The following is a 21235-nucleotide window of genomic DNA, read 5'->3' as shown; positions in this document are numbered from 1 at the left end:
AAATTACACCCAATAATTTATGTAAGTAGGAAATTATCTGATACTGAGAAGAGATACAGTGTCATAGAGAAGGAGGCTTTAGCTGTTGTTTGGGTTGTAACTAAGTTGGAAAGCTATTTACTGGGAAACAAATTCATATTGTTATCTGATCACAGGCCTCTTAAGTTTATGCAAGAAAAAAGTATTAAAAATGGTAGATTATACAGGTGGTTTCTAATTTTACAAGAATATAATTTTCAATTGGAGGCTATTAGGGGAGAAATTAATATTGTAGCTGACATGTTGTCAAGAGTTACAGTGAGATAAACTGTTGTAAATAATGATTATTCATTTTGATTTGTTTATGCATGTATATATATGTATATGTTCTAGTCAATGGGTATGAATAAGTTGTTTATATATGGACTATATATATTTTATTTCCTTTAAAGGAAGATAACTCAGTAAAATATAAATTGGGAATTTTATTAAATCAAGGGAGATAATTATAAAATTTCAATAATTGAAGTCAAAGGTGTAAATTAAAGTAAGTATGATCATCTACAGTCATTATTTTTTTATATAATCATTATCATTCATTAGTAAAAGGCTAGGTCAGTTTGGAAATGGTAAGTGGAGAGAAAATATACTTATTGGTACCCAACAAAAAAGTTAGGTAGAATAATTTGGAAAGTTGTTTTGACACAAATATTACATTTTGTCTGACAGGAGGGGTTTGGTGTGATATGAGACAACCATCAACGTACATATAGCCAATAACAGTATTTACTCTGAAAAACTCTGTTTTATGCCTATGGAGTCAGCAAAGGCATCTTCGTATGTGGACTATATACATGTGTATTTATTCTGAAAAACTCTGTTTTATGTCTGTGGAATCGACAAAGACATCGTCGTATGGGGACTGTATACATGTCTTGATGGACTTAGTACTATTGGTTGGTGAAACTATTACACTGTACTATACTATTTTATCGTCAATGAGTGATGATTAGAACACCGCATACCAGATATTTTCTTACTAATAACTGTATTGTTTTCTTGGTGTCAACATTCAACTACAGTGTGAACTTTGTGACATAGGAACATGGACAATTTTACCAGGAACTGATGAAGATGGGAAACATGATGATGTCCATCAAGATCAAGATATATGTTTGTTTTGTCTTTCCCCAAAATTTTGGCCATGTATATTGTACAGACATGACAGTAGGGATAGTGTTTTAGACTGAAAAAAAAAAAATTGACAAAATTTTTTTTTGATAAAGGGGGGAGGAAATATGTAATGACACAAGATGCGTAGAAGTTGATGTGAATCGGGTTTTTCCTAAGTAATGTGACGAGTAAGAACAGAGTAGGATAATGAACAAGAAGAATAACGGACAAGACGCCTAAGAGGACGACGCTAGGCTAGCGACGACAGAGGACTGTGCCCTTTTTATTGTTTATTAAATTGTTGAAGTTATCAGCCTGCGTTATTAAGTATATTCTTGATTCATTCTGTTGTTGTGTCATATGGACTCGCATGCACCAGTAACATATATATACTCATCAACAAAATAGACCATCAACAGTGTCTAGCATTTTAGTGTCCGCACTTCACGCTTAGAAACCTTAAAGTGTCCACATTGGGTTGAAATATTTTACTTTTTTTTTGGGGTTGCGGGGATGAGGGCATTTTGGAAGCATTTGTTTAGACAAGGGACCGAATTCTAAGTGGTGTTATCAGCAGTGTGCCAATTATTCCCCCATTTCGAGTTGACTAATCAGGGTAACCGGAAGCAGAAGTAAGAGGACGTCTGGAGTAACCGGAAATCTATGTTGTTTACAAGTGTCCGGTGCTAGACAATACTTTTTAAACTTGTGTGGTTTGTTTAGAGTTACGGAGACACTTTATTGTTAGAAATACTAGTGCCTAAAGGTATTTGAAAACATTAAATCAATTTTCTTTTTGAGGTCAATTTTATATTTTAAAAAATTGAATAAGTACCTCTTTTACAATATTAACTGAATAAAACTAATTACTTTCTTAACAATCCTAATTCTAGAGCTGCCAACGTGATTAATTTGCTCCTTAAGTCTTTGTTTTTTAGCTCTATCGATTTTCGTTCAATCCAGCAGACGTTAAGTTGTTTGTCGTTTATATACCAGACGTTGACTTCAGTGTTTGTTACATAGCAAAAGTTGGTGAAGCAATGAACAGACTTAAGACATGCACGATTATTATAATGTATAATATGTTATTATAATACTGTATATTATTATACTAAGTGATCATACATATTTTTCTGAGTGATGCCATGCACACTAACTCATATCAAATAAGGGCTTTGTCCTGGCTTGAATTGTGTGTGTTGCCTGTTTGATACTATTTCCCTTATTTTAAACACGTGACCAAACACATGCAAGGGACACTACCATTAAGAATATACTTCATAAAACTTGTGAAGACTTCAACTAATGGTTATTTACAGACGGGGATGATCGTCTTGTCTCTCTCTCCGTCGTTTAATTAGCAGTCTATTCAATATCCATCTTGCTACAAGCTGTATCCATATTCTTCTCCTATCATGCACCCGATTTCTGCAACGTCATTCGTCTGTCTACGTCACTACATTTACCGTTGCTAAAAACAATGCCAATTATATGTATGTACAAAACTTACATAAAACTAAACTAGGTCACTACAGTTTTATCGTTCACTGGTTTCCTGGCCGACTCAGTGATATAAATATGAAACATTAAAAGTTGAGGTGGTCACATGTACTCAGTGATATAAATATGATAGACGTTTTGTATACATCTTGACTTTTCTTTCTGTTCACGATATGAACGGTTTTGAAATGACAAACTTTGAGAGCATCAAAAGCTCGAATGGTCAATTCCGTCATGTTTCCAAACCAGAAAATTTCTCTATGAGAGTTTTAAGAGTTAATTGGTAGCTCAATGAGTGTGATTTGAGTTTTTCAAGTTTGGAGTAAAAAAACAACAAAAATAATGTCTTGAAAACACTTGACCGTTGAACTGGCCTGTAGCATGCGGTGGGGTTATTAAATGAAATGTTTATGTTTTGTCCAAGTCAATGTTCAGTATAATCTTGGTCTAGAGATATTCCTATGGGATTGCATGAACAAATTATCCCAGACAGTCAAAAAGTGAATGGCTGCAATCACCGTCACTATTGATGAGAAGAAGAAGAAACAAGTGGGCTGTTCAAATCTTCAGAAATTGAGTTGAATAACAAGACCTAATGTTTTATTGACAAAGCTTTATATCCACTCACTCTGTCTGTCGGGTCAAACGTTGGAACATGTTTTGTTCTCCCACTTCCCATTCTTGGATCAAGTTGAAACTTGGCACAAATTGTCTTTGTGCCTGACATTAAATGAAGCAATAAAAAAAAATAAACCATTTAATTAACTATTGTTGATTATTATTAATTTGTTTGATATTAAAATAAGGGGGAAAAAATGTACTTATTGAGAGATGTTGATTTATATACGGATTTATTCTTCTTCATTAGATTTGTCACGTTAGTTTCTCCTCATTCTCCTTCTCGGTTCAAGTTTAAATTTTACAAAGTCCTTGACCATTCACAAATCAATCAAACAAATGAAGTAGTTCGTTAATCAATTAGAATTAATTAATTTTACTAGATAGAGCAGAAAGGGAGCTAACAACTGACTAGAAAGTCTATTGAAAGAGGTAAAAAAGTGTGTGAGCTACTTGGCTCTAGATATTAGTAAAGGAAGTCTGTCAAACAATCAGACATTAGATAGCAGACATATGAGACACAAGAAAATAAAACATAAGCTAGGATATAAGAATTCAGATATTACAATCCAAACTTTAAGAAGACAATATTTTTAAAATACTTTCTGAAAAACAAAGCTTATATTAAGCGTAACTGTGTCGATTAGTTTAGATCAGTCATGTAATTACATGTGTAATAGATCTAGACTAACAATTACAAAAGCATTGATCATTATAATTTAAAAAAAGGGGGGAACGCCCTGCATTCGACCAAGTGGGATAAATAATAATGGTGACTGTGACAGACTCAACAATGATGCTCGAAGGTCCTTCTAAGATTATGTTGCGGGACTAGATTCTGTAGAGCGAGTCTCCATGCCAGCAGTCTTAGTCGCTGCTGTTGCCTAATCTCTCTCTGTTGGCACTGGGAACAGTTCCTTGTCGTGACGTGAACATCTAAAAGTTTACATCCATAAGGAACGAGGTTTTAAAAAATAGCCCATGACCCACATCCCATTCACACGCTACTTTGGGGTGGGGTGGGGGGCTGTTAAAAGAATAATCTTTCAAATGATTAATTTCGACAGTTAAATGAGTACTAAACACTACAGCAAATCTTGCTTTTGCCTTTTTACAGTCACCAAGAAAAGCCAATAACCGAATTTGACATACTTGCGTATTTTTATCAATTGTCTACTGTCTAGGTCTAATATCTCGTCTAGTCTGGACCCGAGCATTCAGGGCCTACACAGCTTCACAACGACGGAGCGACAAGGATATGTGACTTCAGAGACAATGAACTGTCAACAGAGACTAACGATAATATTTGTCTCTGTCCGATGCTACAGTCTTCATTAGAAATAGACTTCCATCCTGTAACCTTGCTACTTCGTTGCCTCTCTTAAGTTGACAACAACTGTGTCCTCTTGTGTGTCCTCTTGTGTGTTCTATTGTGTGTTCTCTTGTGTGCTCTCTTGTGTGTCCTCTTGTGTGCTCTCTTGTGTGTTCTCTTGTGTGTTCTCTTGTGTGTTCTCTTGTGTGCTCTCTTGTGTGTTCTCTTGTGTGCCCTCTTTTGTGTTCTATTGTGTGTCCTCTTGTGTGCTCTCTTGTGTGTTCTCTTGTGTGTCCTCTTGTGTGCTCTCTTGTGTGTCCTCTTGTGTGTTCTCTTGTGTGCTCTCTTGTGTGTTCTCTTGTGTGCTCTATTTCGTGCTCTCTTGTGTGTTCTCTTGTGTGTCCTCTTGTTTGTTCTCTTGTTTGTCCTCTTGTGTGTTCTCTTGTGTGTTCTCTTGTGTGTCCTCTTGTTTGTTCTCTTGTGTGTCCTCTTGTGTGTTCTCTTGTTTGTTCTCTTGTGTGTCCTCTTGTGTGTTCTCTTGTGTGTTCTCTTGTGTGTTCTCTTGTGTGCTCTATTTCGTGCTCTCTTGTGTGTTCTCTTGTGTGTCCTCTTGTTTGTTCTCTTGTGTGTCCTCTTGTGTGTTCTCTTGTGTGTTCTCTTGTGTGTTCTCTTGTGTGCTCTATTTCGTGCTCTCTTGTGTGTTCTCTTGTGTGTCCTCTTGTTTGCTCTCTTATGTGTTCTCTTGTGTCTTCTTTTGTGTGTTCTCTTGTGTGCTCTCTTGTGTGCTCTCTTGTGTGTTCTCTTGTGTGTCCTCTTGTGTGTCCTCTTGTGTGTCCTCTTGTGTGTCTCTTGTGTGTTCTCTTATGTGTCCTCTTGTGTGTCCTCTTGTGTGTTCTCTTGTGTGCTCTCTTGTGTGCTCTCTTGTGTGTTCTCTTGTGTGTTCTCTTGTGTGTCCTCTTGTGTGCCCTCTTGTGTGTTCTCTTGTGTGTCCTCTTGTGTGCTCTCTTGTGTGTTCTCTTGTGTGCTCTCTTGTGTGTCCTCTTGTGTGCTCTCTTGTGTGCTCTCTTGTGTGTCCTCTTGTGTGTTCTATTGTGTGCTCTCTTGTGTGTTCTATTGTGTGCTCTCTTGTGTGTCCTCTTGTGTGATCTCTTGTGTGCTCTCTTGTGTGCTCTCTTGTGTGTTCTCTTGTGTGTTCTCTTGTGTGTCCTCTTGTGTGCCCTCTTGTGTGTTCTCTTGTGTGTCCTCTTGTGTGCCCTCTTGTGTGTTCTCTTGTGTGTCCTCTTGTGTGCTCTCTTGTGTGCTCTCTTGTGTGTTCTCTTGTGTGCTCTCTTGTGTGTCCTCTTGTGTGCTCTCTTGTGTGTCCTCTTGTGTGTTCTCTTGTGTGCTCTCTTGTGTGTCCTCTTGTGTGTTCTCTTGTGTGTTCTCTTGTGTAGTCTTGTGTGTTCTCTTGTATGTTCTCTTGTGTGTCCTCTTGTGTGCTCTCTTGTGTGTTCTCTTGTGTGTTCTCTTGTGTGTTCTCTTGTGTGCTCTATTTCGTGCTCTCTTGTGTGTTCTCTTGTGTGTCCTCTTGTTTGCTCTCTTGTGTGTTCTCTTGTGTCTTCTTTTGTGTGTTCTCTTGTGTGCTCTCTTGTGTGTTCTCTTGTGTGTCCTCTTGTGTGTCTCTTGTGTGTTCTCTTATGTGTCCTCTTGTGTGTCCTCTTGTGTGTCCTCTTGTGTGTTCTATTGTGTGCTCTCTTGTGTGCTCTCTTGTGTGTTCTCTTGTGTGTTCTCTTGTGTGTCCTCTTGTGTGCCCTCTTGTGTGTTCTCTTGTGTGTCCTCTTGTGTGCTCTCTTGTGTGTTCTCTTGTGTGCTCTCTTGTGTGTCCTCTTGTGTGTTCTCTTGTGTGCTCTCTTGTGTGTCCTCTTGTGTGCCCTCTTGCGTGTTCTCTTGTGTGTCCTCTTGTGTGCTCTCTTGTGTGTCCTCTTGTGTGTTCTCTTGTGTGCTCTCTTGTGTGCTCTCTTGTGTGTTCTTATGTGTGTCCTCTTGTGTGCCCTCTTGTGTGTTCTCTTGTGTGTCCTCTTGTGTGCTCTCTTGTGTGTTCTCTTGTGTGTTCTCTTGTGTGTCCTCTTGTGTGCCCTCTTGAGTGTTCTCTTGTGTGTCCTCTTGTGTGCTCTCTTGTGTGTTCTCTTGTGTGCTCTCTTGTGTGTACTCTTGTGTGATCTCTTGTGTGCTCTCTTGTGTGCTCTCTTGTGTGTTCTCTTGTGTGTTCTCTTGTGTGTCCTCTTGTGTGCCCTCTTGAGTGTTCTCTTGTGTGTCCTCTTGTGTGCTCTCTTGTGTGCTCTCTTGTGATTTCTCTTGTGTGCTCTCTTGTGTGTCCTCTTGTGTGCTCTCTTGTGATTTCTCTTGTGTGCTCTCTTGTGTGTTCTCTTGTGTGTTCTCTTGTGTGCTGTCTTGTGTGCTCTCTTGTGTGTTCTCTTGTGTGCTCTCTTGTGTGCTCTCTTGTGTGTCCTCTTGTGTGTTCTCTTGTGTGTTCTCTTGTGTGTTCTCTTGTGTGTTCTCTTGTGTGTCCTCTTGTGTGTCCTCTTGTGTGTCCTCTTGTTTGTTCTCTTGTGTGCTCTCTTGTGTGCTCTCTTGTGTGTCCTCTTGTGTGCTCTCTTGTGTGTTCTCTTGTGTGTCCTCTTGTGTGTTCTCTTGTGTGTTCTCTTGTGTGCTCTCTTGTGTGTTTTCTTGTGTGTTCTCTTGTGTGTCCTCTTGTGTGCTCTCTTGTTTGTTCTCTTGTGTGCTCTCTTGTGTGTTCTCTTGTGTGTCCTCTTGTGTGTTCTCTTGTGTGTTCTCTTGTGTGTCCTCTTGTGTGTTCTCTTGTGTGTTCCCGTTTCAAAACGTCCTTCCAAAGTCAACTCTTTTTCTTCCAACTATTTCTCTAAGTTCAAACCAGCGCTACTGTTTCTTCAGTTATTGACATTTTACATTTATTAGTTTGAAGTTTTATCGTGACATGAATTCAAGGTCGACTCAAGGACAGACGTCATTAAAATTGCAAGAGTATCGATCCACATTTAAATTCCATTCTTTTAAGTCCAGCTGTCGTCTGCATTCAACTTTTACAAGGACAGATGCGGCCATGGTTGCTTCGTTTAAACAGGCGGAGTAGGTTGTTAGCTTGTTTTCAAGCGTTGTGTCTTGGGTTCCATGCCTCACACTACCTATTATTATTTTCTGGTCTGTATTCTTTGTAGTGACATAAGTAAGGTGTGTGTGTGTGTGTGAGAGACAGAGAGAGAATGAGATATAGAAAGAAAGAGGAAAAGAAAAGGAAGAAAATGCAAGAAACCGTCAATAAAAGAGAAAGAGTGAGGAAGAAAGATCTTGAAAGAAAGAAATAGTTACTTAGAAGGAGTTGTATACATTTATTCCGTATTTTCTTCTCTCTATCAATACAATCAAGTGATGACTTCACACATTGTTTAGTCCATGCGTATTTAAAATTGTACATCTTGATGACGAAATGCAGACCTATCCAACTTTACTTGGCACGGTTCAGAAGTGTACAGACGTGTACAGAAGTGATCAGAAGTGTACAGACGTGTACAGAAGTGATCAGAAGTGTACAGACGTATACAGAAGTGATCAGAAGTGTACAGACGTGTTCAGAAGTGTACAGACGTGTACAGAAGTGATTAGAAGTGTACAGACGTGTACAGAAGTGATCAGAAGTGTACAGACGTGTACAGAAGTGTACAGACGTGTACAGAAGTGATCAGAAGTGTACAGACGTGTACAGAAGTGATCAGAAGTGTACAGACGTGTACAGAAGTGATCAGAAGTGTACAGATGTGTACAGAAGTGATCAGAAGTGTACAGAAGTGATCAGAAGTATACAGACGTGTACAGAAGTGATCAGAAGTGTACAGACGTGTACAACAGCCGGGGAAAAGATCGTTAGCTGGAGATTTTTATTCAAAGAGTATAAACCGAAACTAGCTTCGGAATTTCTCTGTGTATCCGGTGAACACGTAAGTATTGATAAGCAGCTAATTGACTTTGGACGTATAGTTTGTATGAGGTACACGCGTAACGCAAAGTATAATGTAGCTAATAAAATATATTAACGGTTAAACAAAGATAAGCTTTCAAAACCAGTTTATTTGGTCGCCAACTTTAGTCTTAAGATTTAAAGTGCACTAAACATCTTCCCCCCCCCCGGCTATTTATATCTGTTTAATATGCAATGAGAATTTTTAACAATTCTTTTCTCAGATCAGAGGCGTAGCATCCATGGCGCGAAGGGGTTCAATGAACCCGGGCCCACGGCCATTAGGGGCCCACAGCTGAAAGCGTAGCAATCAACAATGTCGCAAAGGGGTTCAATGCCCATGGGCCCATGACTCATGAACAGCTGGGACCACCATTAAAACTTGGGGATGATACCTAAGTGAAAAAAATAAATGCACTTTAGTAAAAACCTATAGTAAATAGAATTTAAAAAGCTCCCTCAAAATAGTCTGAATGTTGTACCAAAATGTATATTGACTTCAATAAAACATTAACTAGTGTTTTAAGCTTTAATGTAAGGAACTACTTCCCATCAGGTTTATTGCGAATTGTAATGGTGGCTAGCCATAACAAAATATTGTTGTACCAAATTTTATATTGACTTCAATAAAACATTACTACTTCCCATCAGGTTTATTGTAATGGTGGCTAGCCCTAATAGTGCGTTTGAAGTGATAATCTTTTCCATAACTTCAGTCTTTTTTTTTCCCTGTATGTTCATAAAACCATTGTTAGTATTTACAGCTGGGGGGGGGGAAAGAGGGTATAGGGAGAGTTTGGTGAAAAAAATATTAATGTGTTGTACGGGGGTTGACAATAACCATTAGGTCTATAGGGATAGTCCTTATAGTCACAAAGTAAAATTTTGATACAGCTGCTAATTATTCATTTTTCTTAAAGCTTAATCTGTTTTTTTATTTTTTTTTTGTATTTAAAATATTGCGAAATTAAACTTTATAATTATAACTACAGGCTCTATAAGTTACTTTGATATGAGTAAGATCTTCACTATATCACTAAAATGTTTAGTATACATTGAACTGTCACAATTGTTATGTTTCCATTACTATTAAATCCGACCTTGTTGACACTGTAAGCTAGTTTAGAACATTCTATCTCAGAACGACTGTGTCCGCGGAAGTCTTCATCACATTGTTTTGTTGACTTCTGTAGTGGGTAAACAAAAATTAATGCAATTAGAACAGAATAACAAAATGGGGTAAACTCTAAAAAAAAAAAAATACCATTCAATATTTATCAAGCCAGAGAAACATCCGAGTGTTACATAGGAATCGTTAAAATTAAACTTGTTTGTGCTGTTGCAATTAATGAGGAAACTGATTTGGGGCGAAAGTTTATAACAGATATCTAGAAGATAGAGAGATGACTCAATGAATGGAATAGTGTCTTTCACTGATCATTGCTTGGTATTTGGTTGAAACTTGGTTCATAGCTCTATAGTAAGTTAACTATATTTATACAAAACCCCAGAAAATTGTTATGAATATTGACATTTGGCAGGAACTCAAAGCCCCACAGATTCAAACTGAAATAATAGACCCGTTGGGCAATGCAGTTCTGGCCAAAATACCGGTACTGTAGAACATCCATTTTTCTCTTTCATTGGTGACAGCGCTCAGACAAATAAAAAGTGGATCCAAGTAGTTTTATTTTGTTTCTATACTGTTTAGTGATCTGCGATGATGGAACATCCAAAGAAATGTCAATTAGGTTGTCATTTCTAGGTTTCCATATTTGTGAGAACCAGACGTCTGCATAATTGGCTGAACAAATGCTCCAAGTAATTAAAAAATCCCCATTTATCAAGGCTAAAGCTATGAAGGTGCTTCCAATATGACAGGAGACTAGTAAGGCTTTTGGGCATTGTTTCATCAGAAGCCGCTGGCACATTTAGAAATAGATGCACTGGTTTCTTACTTTGCTACTTAAAAGGCCAGAAAAATGTTAGTTAATAAATATTCCATCTATTTACAGTTCAATAATGGACGTAGAGCTCGATACAAGTTTGTGTCAATGTTTCAAACACCTAGAAGTGTTTTTAGGAATTTAAATGTATAGAATGGGAACTAGATCTCATCAAACATTTCTGTATACATTTGAAACACCATTAATTCGTTTCATTCTGTTCAAACATTGTGTTGGAGTTCTGCTTCAAACGTAATAAGATTATTCTACTCTAGTTGTATTGGAATGTCTTTTGGTAAATATCAATTTACATTCAGATTACTCGATGATTTTGTCACACATTACATTCGTCTTATTGGGGTAGGGGGCCTACCAATATATTCTTGAACCCGGGCCCACCAGTACCTTGCTACGCCACTGTCTCAGATTGAAAAGCTGTATTGATAATTATTATAAAATTCGATTTTCTAATATTGCTTGTAGACAGAGGAATCAGTTTTAATGTTTCGTAAAGAAATAGTTGGTATTTGTCTATAATCTCAAAGTTGAAACCTACTATACTCTGCTCTCGTATAAATGCTTTGTTATGTATAAAGCACACATTGTAAGATAATTCTCCTCAAATATAATAATAACATTACTATTATTAACATGTTCAACGTTTAGTGTTAAACTAAGTTAAAGATCATCTAACATCAATGATTATGTGCTAAATTGTTGTCTTTGTATTTTTTGATGGAAAGATTGTAAACAGAGATGTGCACACTCCTCAATCCTATTCTTTATGTAAACAGAGATGTGCACAATCCTCAATCCTATTCTTTATGTGAACATAGATATGTACAAACTAATCCTTTATATATACAAAGATGACACAAATATTCCCTGTGGACAAGAAAACGGCTCCTAACACTTTTGTTTTGAACGACAATTTGATTACATTAAGAAACGTGACCCATATTTGTGGCTTCAACTTTGTTAACCTTAGTGTTCTAGTCTTCATTTCGTCTTGATGTAAGCTGTACTTCTATAGGCCTAAAAGATCAAACTTAAGAATGCTATGTTCACATCCTAGCCAATGGTTCCCTTTGCCTTTTCTCTATGTAATATCCTGACAGACTTGAAATGAATACACCTCGATGGAGTGCAGTCAATATTGAACATAAACAGTTTTCTCAGCGTGAGCTGCTACATTTGTTGTTGAGGTTATGAACAAAGTGAGAGCTAAACAGTCAAGAAGAAGAAAAAGAAACTACCATTATTGACATCGCCGTACCACTTTTAAGAAAAACTAAAATGGAAAAACAAAGAAAATATGGAAAACTAGGCTTAGAGATAAGACGTTTATGGAAGTTTTATAGAATACCAATATACCCCATTGTTATATCAAGCGAGGGGATAATGATAACTGATATCACAGATACCTTCAAGGCCCTTAACATTCCTAAGAAGATTCTTGTTAACTGTCAGAGGGTGGCACGTGTTAACTGTCAGAGGGCGGTACGTGTTAACTGTCAGAGGGCGTTACGTGTTAACTGTCAGAGGGTGGTACGTGTTAACTGTCAGAGGGCGGTACGTGTTAACTGTCAGAGGGCGGTACGTGTTAACTGTCAGAGGGCGATACGTGTTAACTGTGCGAGGGCGTTACGTGTTAACTGTCAGAGGGTGGTACGTGTTAACTGTCAGAGGGTGGTACGTGTTAACTGTCAGAGGGTGGCACGTGTTAACTGTCAGAGGGTGGTACGTGTTAACTGTCAGAGGGTGGTACGTGTTAACTGTCAGAGGGCGGTACGTGTTAACTATCAGAGGGTGGTACGTGTTAACTGTCAGAGGACGTTACGTGTTAACTGCCAGAGGGCGGTACGTGTTAACTGTCAGAGGGCGGTACGTGTTAACTGTCAGAGGGTGGCACGTGTTAACTGTCAGAGTGTGGCACGTGTTGCCTGTCAGAGGGTTGCACGTGTTAACTGTCAGAGGGTGGTACGTGTTAACTGTCAGAGGGTGGTACGTGTTAACTGTCAGAGGGTGGTACGTGTTAACTGTCAGAGGGTGGTACGTGTTGCCTGTCAGAGGGTAGTACGTGTTAACTGTCAGAGGGTGGTACGTGTTGCCTGTCAGAGTGTGGCATGTGTTGCCTGTCAGAGGGTGGCACGTGTTAACTGTCAGAGGGTGGCACGTGTTGCTTGTCAGAGGGTGGCACGTGTTAACTGTCAGAGGGTGGTACGTGTTAACTGTCAGAGGGTGGTACGTGTTAACTGTCAGAGGGCGGTACGTGTTGCCTGTCAGAGGGTGGCACGTGTTGCTTGTCAGAGTTCGGTACGTGTTAACTGTCAGAGGTTGGCTCGTGTTGCCTGTCAGAGGATGGTACGTGTTGCCTGTCAGAGGGTGGCTCGTGTTAACTGTCAGAGGGTTGTACGTGTTGCCTGTCAGAGGGTGGCTCGTGTTAACTGTCAGAGGGTGGCACGTGTTGCCTGTCAGAGGGTGGCATGTGTTGCCTGTCAGAGGGTGGCATGTGTTAACTGTCAGAGGGTGGTACGTGTTAACTGTCAGAGGGTGGTACGTGTTAACTGTCAGAGGGTGGTACGTGTTAACTGTCATAGGGTGGTACGTGTTAACTGTCAGAGGGTGGTACGTGTTGCTTGTCAGAAGGTGGTACGTGTTAACTGTCAGAGGGTGGCACGTGTTGCTTGTCAGAGGGTGGCACGTGTTGCTTGTCAGAGGGTGGCACGTGTTAACTGTCAGAGGGTGGCTCGTGTTAACTGTCAGAGGGTGGTACGTGTTAACTGTCAGAAAGTGGTACGTGTTTACTGTCAGAGGGTGGTACGTGTTAACTGTCAGAGGGTGGCACGTGTTGCTTGTCAGAGGGTGGCACGTGTTGCTTTTCAGAGGGTGGCACGTGTTAACTGTCAGAGGGTGGTACGTGTTAACTGTCAGATGGTGGTACGTGTTAACTGTCAGAGGGTGGCACGTGTTGCTTGTCAGAGGGTGGCACGTGTTGCTTGTCAGAGGGTGGCACGTGTTAACTGTTAGAGGGTGGTACGTGTTAACTGTCAGAGGGTGGTACGTGTTAACTGTCAGAAAGTGGTACGTGTTGCCTGTCAGAGGGTGGTACGTGTTAACTGTCAGAGGGTGGCACGTGTTGCTTGTCAGAGGGTGGCACGTGTTAACTGTCAGAGGGTGGTACGTGTTAACTGTCAGAGGGTGGTACGTGTTAACTGTCAGAGGGCGGTACGTGTTGCCTGTCAGAGGGTGGCACGTGTTGCTTGTCAGAGTTCGGTACGTGTTAACTGTCAGAGGTTGGCTCGTGTTGCCTGTCAGAGGATGGTACGTGTTGCCTGTCAGAGGGTGGCTCGTGTTAACTGTCAGAGGGTTGTACGTGTTGCCTGTCAGAGGGTGGCTCGTGTTAACTGTCAGAGGGTGGCACGTGTTGCCTGTCAGAGGGTGGCATGTGTTGCCTGTCAGAGGGTGGCATGTGTTAACTGTCAGAGGGTGGTACGTGTTAACTGTCAGAGGGTGGTACGTGTTAACTGTCAGAGGGTGGTACGTGTTAACTGTCAGAGGGTGGTACGTGTTAACTGTCAGAGGGTGGTACGTGTTGCTTGTCAGAAGGTGGTACGTGTTAACTGTCAGAGGGTGGCACGTGTTGCTTGTCAGAGGGTGGCACGTGTTGCTTGTCAGAGGGTGGCACGTGTTAACTGTCAGAGGGTGGCTCGTGTTAACTGTCAGAGGGTGGTACGTGTTAACTGTCAGAAAGTGGTACGTGTTTACTGTCAGAGGGTGGTACGTGTTAACTGTCAGAGGGTGGCACGTGTTGCTTGTCAGAGGGTGGCACGTGTTGCTTTTCAGAGGGTGGCACGTGTTAACTGTCAGAGGGTGGTACGTGTTAACTGTCAGATGGTGGTACGTGTTAACTGTCAGAGGGTGGCACGTGTTGCTTGTCAGAGGGTGGCACGTGTTGCTTGTCAGAGGGTGGCACGTGTTAACTGTTAGAGGGTGGTACGTGTTAACTGTCAGAGGGTGGTACGTGTTAACTGTCAGAAAGTGGTACGTGTTGCCTGTCAGAGGGTGGTACGTGTTAACTGTCAGAGGGTGGTACGTGTTGCCTATCAGAGGGTGGCACGTGTTAACTGTCAGAGGGTGGTACGTGTTAACTGTCAGAGGGTGGCACGTGTTGCTTGTCAGAGGGTGGCACGTGTTAACTGTCAGAGGGTGGTACGTGTTAACTGTCAGAGGGTGACACGTGTTGCCTGTCAGAGGGTGGTACGTGTTAACTGTCAGAGGGTGACACGTGTTGCCTGTCAGAGGGTGGTACGTGTTAACTGTCAGAGGGCGGTACGTGTTGCCTGTCAGAGGGTGGCACGTGTTAACTGTCAGAGGGTGGTACGTGTTAACTGTCAGAGGGTGGTACGTGTTAACTGTCAGAGTGTGGTACGCGTTAACTGTCAGAGGGCGGTACGTGTTAACTGTCAGAAGACGTACGTGTTAACTGTTAGAGGATGGTACGTGTTAACTGTCAGAGGGTGGTACGTGTTAACTGTCAGAGGGCGGATCAAGTTAACTGTCAGAGGGTGGTACGTGTTAACTGTCAGAGGGTGGTACGTGTTAACTGTCAGAGGGTGGTACGTGTTAACTGTCAGAGGACTTACGTGTTAACTGTCAGAGGGTGGTACGTGTTAACTGTCAGAGGGCGGTACGTGTCAACTTTCAGAGGGATGTACGTGTTGCCTTTCAGAGGGTGGCACGTGTTGCCTGTCAGAGGGTGGTACGTGTTAACTGTCAGAGGGCGGTACGTGTTAACTGTCAGAGGGTCGTAGGTGTTAACTGTCAGAGGGTGGTACGTGTTGCCTGTCAGAGGGTGGTACGTGTTAACTGTCAGAGGGTGACACGTGTTGCCTGTCAGAGGGTGGTACGTGTTAACTGTCAGAGGGCGGTACGTGTTGACTGTCAGAGGGTGGCACGTGTTAACTGTCAGAGGGCGGTACGTGTTGCCTGTCAGAGGGTGGCACGTGTTAACTGTCAGAGGGTGGTACGTGTTTACTGTCAGAGGGTGGTACGTGTTAACTGTCAGAGGGTGGTACGCGTTAACTGTCAGAGGGCGGTACGTGTTAACTGTCAGAGGGCCGTACGTGTTAACTGTCAGAGGATGGTACGTGTTAACTGTCAGAGGGTGGTACGTGTTAACTGTCAGAGGGTGACACGTGTTAACTGTCAGAGGATGGTACGTGTTAACTGTCAGAGGGTGGTACGTGTTAACTGTCAGAGGGCGGTGCAAGTTATCTGTCAGAGGGTGGTACGTGTTAACTGTCAGAGGGTGACACGTGTTGCCTGTCAGAGGGTGGTACGTGTTAACTGTCAGAGGGTGGTACGTGTTAACTGTCAGAGGACTTACGTGTTAACTGTCAGAGGGTGGTACGTGTTAACTGTCAGAGGGCGGTACGTGTTAACTGTCAGAGGGCGGTACGTGTTAACTGTCAGAGGGTGGTACGTGTTAACTGTCAGAGGGTGACACGCGTTGCCTGTCAGAGTGTGGTACGTGTTAACTGTCAGATTGCGGTACGTGTTGCCTGTCAGAGGGTGGCACGTGTTAACTGTCAGAGGGTGGTACGTGTTAACTGTCAAAGGGTGGTACGTGTTAACTGTTAGAGGGTCGTACGCGTTAACTGTCAGAGGGCGGTACGTGTTAACTGTCAGAGGGCCGTACGTGTTAACTGTCACAGGATGGTACGTGTTAACTGTCAGAGGGTCGTACGTGTTAACTGTCAGAAGATGGTACGTGTTAACTGTCAGAGGGTGGTACGTGTTAACTGTCAGAGGGCGGTGCAAGTTAACTGTCAGAGGGTGGTACGTGTTAACTGTCAGAGGGTGACACGTGTTGCCTGTCAGACGGTGGTACGTGTTAACTGTCAGAGGGTGGTACGTGTTAACTGTCAGAGGGCGGTACGTGTTAACTTTCAGAGGGTGGTACGTGTTAACTGTCAGAGGGCGGTACGTGTTAACTGTCAGAGGGCGGTACGTGTTAACTGTCAGAGGGTGGTACGTGTTAACTGTCAGAGGACTTACGTGTTAACTGTCAGAGGGTGGTACGTGTTAACTGTCAGAGGGTGGTACGTGTTAACTGTCAGAGGGTGGTACGTGCTAACTGTCAGAGGGCGGTACGTGTTGCCTGTCAGAGGGTGGCACGTGTTAACTGTCAGAGGGTGGTACGTGTTAACTGTCAGAGGGCGGTACGTGTTAACTGTCAGAGGGTGGTACGTTTTCACTGTCAGAGGACTTACGTGTTAACTGTCAAAGGCGGTACGTGTTAACTGTCAGAGGGTGGTACTGCTGCATCGCCAGAAAATTACTCTGTTGTCACTGATAAAGAGACTACAATGAAATGTGTTTCTTTTAAGCGAAAGTCGACCCTGGCAATGCATGAGAATAAATTCTCCTTTAATTTCATAATAATAATCTTTAATATCCGTGAGAAAATTCATTTTACAATTGTGCGTTACAAAAAAAAAACAATACATGATTAGAGCAAACATTTTGTACAATAGCACACAAAATAGAGCTAGGCTGCTCCCATGGTTCATCAATATTAACACACACAAAATAGAGCTAGGCTGCTCCCATGGTTCATCAAGATTAACACACACAAAAACTGGCGTGTTTATTCTCCTGCTCTGAGACATAATTGTCGCAAGCCTGTCCTTGAACTTTGTTAACAGTGAAGATTTGAACTAGAATGACGTCACTGACTTCTAGAAACCAGCGAAACGTTGAAAAGTGGCTAAAAGTAGCTCAGGGAATGACCTAGTTTGTGTCTAGAGATATCTGGAAATAATGTTTAAAACAAGACAAACATAAAATGTTAAAATACATTTAAAAAAAACAACAAAGCTTAAAGGAAGTGTAACTGTATCAATTAGTTTGGATCAGTTGTGTCATGAAATTTGTGATAGATTTGGGGTCTTTTATAGACCATGTAGTCTATAGGGCAGATGATGTAGAGGTCATCTGTTTCTGTGACCTACGGTTTACGAGGGTGTCAGGTATCCAGCACAACGACCAACCGCCTTTACTTTTCCCCAATTAATGTCATGTACCCATTATAGCTTGGTGGACTCAGAGGAGCGAAAGTCCCGAAATTAAAAAAAAAAAACAGCCTTCACCAAGATTCGAACCCGGAACACCAGTTCGGCAGCAAAACGCTCAGTCACCGCGCCTCCTAGAAAACAAATCTTTTTAATTCAGAATTTAAAATGATATTACATTTCTGTTTCCTAATATATCACCGTCAGTCACTGAATTGTATATCTTTCATTGGTCAATCTCTGATTAATCAATTCTTAACTAATCAATAAATCAATATTCATTATCTAAGTAATCAATTTCTGTCTGGTTAATCTCTTACATATCTCTTTCTGATTGGTCAATATATAATTAACCATAACTCATCGGTTAATATCTGACTGATTTCTCTATTAATATCTGACTGATCTACATTTCCGTCAATATCTGACTGATCAATATCTGACTGATCAATATCTGACTGATCAATATCTGACTGATCAATATCTGACTGATCAATATCTGACTGATCAATATCTGACTGATCAGTCTTTGCCTGTCAATCTTTGACTGATTAAGCTCTCATTAACTGGTCAGTATATCCGGGTGGGGCCTGAGTGTTAAAGTGATTAGCTTCCAAACGAGGGGTCTCTGGTTAGAATATTAGTCAAGAAATGGTTTTGATCTTCGTGATTCTTAAGACGCCCGCCCATGAGCCCACTACACCAAACTCTAATGGGTACCTGACTTTAGTTGGGGAAAGTCGAAACCATAGCATGTTGTGCTGGCAACAAGACGCCCTCGTAAATCGCAAGCCATAGAAACAGATGACCTTTATTCCCATCCTCTGCTGTATAGACCCCAACGGTCTGACTCTTTCACAAACACAAAATATTGGGACGTTCACTTTCTGATATTTGAAAAACGCATTGACGTTTACAAACACAGACGTCAACTCTCTATCACACACACTCCGTCTGATCAATAGTCTGATTCTCTACATAGAATTGCCTAGACCCCATAACCTTAAGTAATGACATAGAAACTCAACACGTGCCCTTTTAAAGGCTTTATAAAGCTAATCTTGTCTCAGAGGTGTCACAAACCCCACGGGAACACATCACAATTGAAGAGTGGGACTTGTTAACTCTAATTTCGACGGCTTATGGAGGTACTGCTGACACAAGCCGTTCATTTTGTAGTTTAATCTCTTCCAGCAAAACAAAGTAGCCAGACAAAGAGGAAGACTGCTGGAGAAACTGAATTGTTAATCTGAATGGCGTGTACTTTTTGTATTCAACACACAGCGTTAGTATTTATCAAGTGATAGGTCTGTCTGCCTAGCCATGAAAGTCTCCTCCTATTTATCAAGTGGCAGGTCTGTCTGCCTAGCCATGAAAGTCTCCTCCTATTTATCAAGTGATAGGTCTGTCTGTCTAGCCATGAAAGTCTCCTCCTATTTATCAAGTGACAGGTCTGTCTGCCTAGCCATGAAAGTCTCCTCCTATTTATCAAGTGGCAGGTCTGTCTGCCTAGCCATGAAAGTCTCCTCCTATTTATCAAGTGATGGGTCTGTCTGCCTAGCCATGAAACTCCCCTCCCATTTATCAAGTGGCACTGTGGAAGGTCTGTCTTCTTAACAGAAACGTACTGAAGACGTTGGTGGAAATATACATTGAAATCAAATATTATTTTGGCTTAACCTTCATTCAGAAGGATTTGACCGAACGACCAGGCCTGGACCTGGAGCTCTTCACTTGCCTGAAAGCTTCACAATTGAAGTGACTATTACTACTATTGGGTAGTACTTACATGGCGCGCAGGTTAACTTCCAGGCTAAACTCGCTAGAAGAGGCTGAATTCTCCGCTAACCACTTGGAATTTCTTCATATTCCAATCCTGCATCCACTAGTAAACTGTGCAAGGACAAACGCGTCTCTGGTGATATACCTACTTTTTGGAAGAGCTTGCGAACTTCTGCGTTCTCCAAAGCCAAAGTCTTACGTAGACAGAAGCATAAGTCTGACATACAATGTCATGTCCCTCTTTTGATGAGACCTCGTTTTGCCTTTTGGTGTCACAGTGACCTTTCATTTCTTCAATGTGTTTCATAAATAACTAATTCCAGCAAATTTTCTTCAATTAAAGACACTTCTTTCTTATCATTGCATTTCATCAAAAAGAAAATGTCTCTATCAAATTTAGATTAGATTATTTCCTTGAGTATTCAATATTTCATGGTGTTGAAATATTTTATTATTTTAATAACTTTTGATTATGTTCAAAATATTTTAGTTCAATAAAAATAGTTAACTGAGTTTAGAATAGCTAAGAGCTCAGTTATACGATAAAAAAGCATAAATTAAAAAAAAAAATGTTAGTCGTAATTACTTCTCGAAAGTAACGAATACATTAAAAAATTTAGATGAGCTGACATACATTGTTACCTCTGTTACTTTGTCAGACTAAATCTACAAGGTCTCTTTTTGTCTGACTAAATCTACAAGGTCTCTTTTTGTCAGACTAAATCTACAAGGTCTCTTTTTGTCAGACTAAATCTACATAGTCTCTTTTTGTCAGACTAAATCTACAATGTCTCTTTTTGTCAGACTAAATCTACAAGGTCTCTTTTTGTCAGACTAAATCTACAAGGTCTCTTTTTGTCAGACTAAATCTACAAGGTCTCTTTTTGTCAGACTAAATCTACAAGGTCTCTTTTTGTCAGACTAAATCTACAAGGTCTCTTTTTGTCAGACTAAATCTACAAGGTCTCTTTTTGTCAGACTAAATCTACAAGGTCTCTTTTTGTCAGACTAAATCTACAAGGTCTCTTTTTGTCAGACTAAATCTACAAGGTCTCTTTTTGTCAGACTAAATCTACAAGGTCTCTTTTTGTCAGACTAAATCTACAAGGTCTCTTTTTGTCAGACTAAATCTACAAGGTCTCTTTTTGTCAGACTAAATCTACAAGGTCTCTTTTTGTCAGACTAAATCTACAAGGTCTCTTTTTGTCAGACTAAATCTACAAGGTCTCTTTTTGTCAGACTAAATCTACAAGGTCTCTTTTTGTCAGACTAAATCTACAAGGTCTCATTTTGTCAGACTAAATCTACATGGTCTCTTTATAAAAAAAACATTTTTGTCTAAGATGTCCATTTGATTGTTTGTTGTGCATGTCAGTTTATTTAAACCCAGTGTAGATACCGAACTTGGGTACAAACTGTAACAATCATCACGGCATTGTAAAGCGCGTGCCACACACAGAGGCAGCCAGGGTGGGTTACTGTATCAACCAAACAATTGTAATGTTTCTGATAAACTTAAATTTAAAACAAGAAAAATATTTTTAAAATGCTTTAAAAAATACAAAGCTAATATTAAGTGGTTCTTATTAATTCGTTTAGATCAGTCCGCTAATTAATTTTTTTTTATAGATTTAGACTAACAGTAATAAATCTAAGCGATTAGAAATATTTTTTTTACAAATTGTCTTTGTTTAGGGCAATTTCTTGCTTTTAGCTTTCTCACTACTTTATAACCTTATCACTAGTCTGGACAAGTTGGGAAAGAAGGAGGTATCTGGGTGAAGGCTACCGTAATCGCTTTTTAAATGTATTTTATAAGGAGAAAAAAAGATGTACG

The 21235-nt window shown here is 40.6% G+C and overlaps 2 protein-coding genes across 6 annotated transcripts in view; one reads left to right on the top strand and one right to left on the bottom strand.

Annotated features, from left to right (window-relative positions):
- The window catches only part of LOC106070826 (muscarinic acetylcholine receptor M5-like), a 100416-nt gene that overhangs the window by 59496 nt on the left and 19685 nt on the right, over window positions 1-21235 (top strand). The gene's annotated exons all lie outside the window — the stretch shown is intronic.
- Window positions 6302-19622, bottom strand: LOC129927350 (extracellular matrix protein A-like). Its single transcript, XM_056035946.1, has 6 exons — window positions 19466-19622; window positions 17996-18130; window positions 14109-14787; window positions 13109-13682; window positions 9682-9781; window positions 6302-7419 (listed from the first exon to the last, which is right to left on the bottom strand). The coding sequence occupies exons 1-6, from the start codon at window positions 19620-19622 to the stop codon at window positions 6302-6304; spliced, it is 2763 nt and encodes a 920-aa protein (XP_055891921.1).

This window comes from Biomphalaria glabrata, chromosome 7, assembly GCF_947242115.1.
Source record: "Biomphalaria glabrata chromosome 7, xgBioGlab47.1, whole genome shotgun sequence".
Classification (NCBI taxonomy): domain Eukaryota; kingdom Metazoa; phylum Mollusca; class Gastropoda; family Planorbidae; genus Biomphalaria; species Biomphalaria glabrata.
Note: the sequence above shows the minus strand (reverse complement) of the source record. Positions and strands in the feature narration are given on the sequence as shown.

Coding starts and splice junctions, on each gene's coding strand:
- LOC129927350 (XM_056035946.1), bottom strand. CDS start 19,622: ATGTCAGACTTATGCTTCTGTCTACGTAAGACTTTGGCTTTGGAGAAC. Junction 14,788..17,995: donor AGATATTAATAGAGAAATCA/GTCAGATATTAA, acceptor ACCCTCTGACAG/GCAACACGTGTCACCCTCTG. Junction 9,782..13,108: donor ACACGTACCACCCTCTGACA/GTTAACACGTAC, acceptor TACCCACTACAG/AAGTCAACAAAACAATGTGA.